This window comes from Propithecus coquereli, unplaced genomic scaffold (genome assembly GCF_000956105.1).
Source record: "Propithecus coquereli isolate 6110/MARCELLA unplaced genomic scaffold, Pcoq_1.0 Scaffold98, whole genome shotgun sequence".
Lineage (NCBI taxonomy): Eukaryota > Metazoa > Chordata > Mammalia > Primates > Indriidae > Propithecus > Propithecus coquereli.
In genome coordinates, this window is record NW_012156173.1 from 6,921,599 (window position 1) to 6,925,246 (window position 3,648).

The 3,648-nt window shown below is 47.5% G+C and overlaps 1 protein-coding gene across 1 annotated transcript in view; it reads right to left on the bottom strand.

Moving 5' to 3' along the window:
- The window catches only part of IFNGR1 (interferon gamma receptor 1), a 19,713-nt gene extending 16,368 nt beyond the window's left edge, over nucleotides 1-3,345 (bottom strand). Inside the window, exon 1 of the mRNA XM_012665162.1 lies at nucleotides 3,234-3,345. Within this exon, the coding sequence (XP_012520616.1) occupies nucleotides 3,234-3,318 (85 nt within the window). The 5' untranslated portion in view covers nucleotides 3,319-3,345. The remainder of the gene's footprint in view (nucleotides 1-3,233) is intronic.
- Nucleotides 3,346-3,648: the final 303 nt, after the last annotated feature.

Sequence of the window (3,648 nt, forward strand, 5' to 3'; positions counted from 1 at the left end):
GCATAGCTGATAAAATACAGGTCAGTTAAGAGCCCTGTATCTGGGAGAAGTCCAGTCTGCTTCTCCAGCCATTACCCAGAGTGGAACAGCAAAGTGGATGAAGGCGGCCAGCAGCACATACTGATTTACTTAAAAAATATATACTTTTTTATATGTAAAAGGGCATGAAGAGTGAAACAGTACTGATTATTAACTGGCACACATGCATTTTATTTTCACTTAAGAAATAATGATCAAAGCCTATGAATGTAACACATTTCCAAACACTTGGATTTTCCAGGGACTGATTATATCACTATATTCTCTTATCTGCTTCCTACTAAGTCCCCTCATCTAAGATGAACTTTCAACTACACTGTCAGGCTCAGCAAGGGTAAGAGTTAACACAAGGAGGACATACAAAGTGCAGGCGCTGGCAAGACTGGGAAGCTAACCAAGAGCCAGAAGCAGGTGTCACTGTGGGTTTCCTCCTACTCTCTTAAGATTTTGTATTTTAAATTAACTTTAAAAGCCTAAGGAACACAACTGAATCTACAGAAATACACTGAAAAAAATCTAGAGAAATGTGTCAGAAATGCACTGAAAAAAAGAGGGCTCACTGACACCTGTATTTATAAAATGCTGGAACACAAAGGCTTCAGTAGATCTTCCCATGAGAGGCAGACAGGCAATCCTACTCTCAAGAAAGGCTTCAAGGACGTGCAAGCTGTGCATCACAAGGGATCCGACGCTCAGGAGGGCCCTGCACTCAGAAGGAAGGGCTTGGTACTTAGTTTAATCCCCTGAGCTGGAAATCTGAGTCAATCTCCTCCGCTCTGCCCATATCCAGTTAGTCAGAGTCCTATGACTCTGCCTTCTAAATGTTCCTTCAAGCTGTCCTCTCTTCTCCATTTAAACTACTTCTCATCGACTCCTCCCCACACCAAAGCAGCATCCTCCTAATGGGCCTCCTGTCTACTCTCAAACTATTTTGTAAGATGATTGGTCTTTCTAAACGGCATATCTAATCCTGCATAAAATCATTCCCCTCTGTAAGATAATTCAATGACATCAGCATTAGTCAATAACGACTGACTGCAGCAAGGTACAGTGGGCATATCATTTTGTTGGGTCAGCACCTGTACTTCTTTCAGGGACATCATTCCTCTTCTGGGAACTATGCAACCCCACCCCTGTGACAATGTCCTTCCCATGTGAACTGGCATGTGAAGCAAGACAAGCAAATCAGAGCCTTCCCCTGGGATTTTGATAGGATGAAGAAAGCTGCAAGATGTCAAAACGCAAAAGTTGTCAGCATCCATGATTCCCGCCAAGTATGGAAAGCTGTCAATACCCAGACAGTCAGAAGTAAGAGGAGAGTCTTAGCAGTTTGTGTTCCTGGTTCTAGCGTCTTGAGGCCCAGCTGGCATCTCTAATTTTCTGTTTAACTTGTTTGGTTTCTCTGAGTCAATAAATTCCTCTTTTTGCTTAAGTTAGCCAAAGTTATGTTTTTAACCATTGCTGTTATACATGAGAAGGCACTTCATTATTTGGTTCCTACCTCTCACTTATCCTATCTCCCCTTGTATCCTCACACACATAGCCTATAAACACTTAATATTCCACTAATTCAACATGCTTTTTCACATCTCTGCCTCTGAACACACCAGTTTCTCTGCCCCTCTCATTCTAATGCTGGGGTCACCTTCTTTGTGAAGTCTCTCTGACTCTCATGGAAGAGACACGTACCTATACTTTGCTTGTTCCAGGAACCTGTGCCTAAGTTCAAGTTCTTATCACGATGTATTAATACATGTGCTGCAACTGCCCGTGTGGATGACTGACATGCCTTAGTCAATGGCAGTTGGCAGAGTGGTTAAGAATCTGGACTCTGGCTGGGCGTAGTGGCCGGCACCTGTAACCCCAGATACTCGGGAGGCTAAGGCAGGAGGATTGCTTGAGGACAGGAGTTTGAGAACAGCCAGGATGATACAGCAAGACCTTATCTCTTAAAAAAAAAAAAGAACTTGGACTCTGGGCAGACCGTAGCACTTACAACAGTGCCAGCACTTAATAGCTATTAGCTATTATAATCACAATCCTTGAAAGCAAAAACTGAGCAAACACCATTTTTGTATTCCCAGCACTTGGCACAATGTCTGTCCCAAAGCATGACTACATATTTTAAATATTTTTTGCTTAACTTTTAAAGAGCAAGCCAAGGGATGGCTGGATATGAATGGAGCACACTGAACAGGAGCTCATGGGAGAAGTCATTACACAGAGGTTCAACCTAGAGTTTGCCAGGGTTAAGGAGGATGGGCCTCCCTACCCCTTCCAGGAAGCTGCTAACTGGAGACACTCAAGATTTGGGGGTGGGGGTGGTGGTGGGTGAGTTGAAAAGGTTTACTGATTTCACTGGAGCTCCTAATCATCATTACTGAGCTTTAGAAAAGCTACCCTCAACATTTGTTTCCTAGGAAAGTCAATAAGCAGGTGGAAACGAAATGCTACCAGGAACTAAACTATAATGAATAGCCCTACCGCCAGACAAATCAGATAGTGAGTACTCGCATCCCACCACTTCAAGACAGACTTAAAGCGGAGAACTTACTGCCACTTAATTCTCAGCTGGCAAGAGAACGCATTTTCTCCCATCCTAAGGATTTCGGGTCCACCCTAAGAATAAAGTATTTAAGCCGTGAATTGTGGCCACGGTGTCAAATGCTGACCAGGAAATTCGCAGTCATGTGTCATTTAACGACAAGGAATTTCGTCTTGTGGTAGTATACTTAACACAAACCTAGACCGTATACCCTACTACATACCTAGGCTATATGGTATAGCCTATTGCTCTTAAGCTACGAACCTATACAGCTTGTTACTGTCCTCGATACTGAAAAGGTACAGTAAAAATATGGTACTATAATCTTACGGGACCACGCCGTCCCACGTTGACCCAAAACGTCCTTACGCAGAGCATAACTATTTAAAAATAGATCAAAAGAGCCAGAGAAACTGAGGCGTGATTTACTGTGGTGGCAACAAGAGGCGAGAGGAAGGAAACTGACCTACGCAACCACAGAGAACAGCCTCGCCTCCCAGCCGCCAGCTCACCGCCAGACGCTGGGTCGGGGGCTAGCAGGGCCGCGGAAAACCGAGGCGGCACCACCGGGCGGGGCTTCCCGGCTGGGGCGGTTGCCTCCCTCCCCTCCCGTCTCCACCCGGCCGCAGCCCGCCGCGAGCGACAGTACCAGAGGACCGTTCCGCAACCGAGGCGTCCCTCTCAGCCCCGCTCACAGCTTGCATGAGAAAGGTTAGGAGAACGAAGAGAGCCATGCTGCCACCGACGGACACCAGGTCCGGCCCGGAGCGACTGCGGGCGTCGCCTGGCGCGGCACTACACCCTGTGCCGCACGTCACTTCCGCCGCAGGGAACTTGCGGGGCGGCCGGAGGCGGGGCCATGCGTGAGGGGCGGGGCCATGGCGTGGGCGGGGCGGGGAGGGGCAGGGGGAGGAGGACTCACGCCAAGCGAGCGCTGTGGGCGACCTAGTCTGTGGTCGTGGCCTGGGCTTACGCGCGTGTGGGTAATTTGCGTCCGAAGGTTACATCTTTCGGTTTGGCACCATGTTCCGCGATTCTTCTTCCTGTTTTTGCGGTGTCCTGGG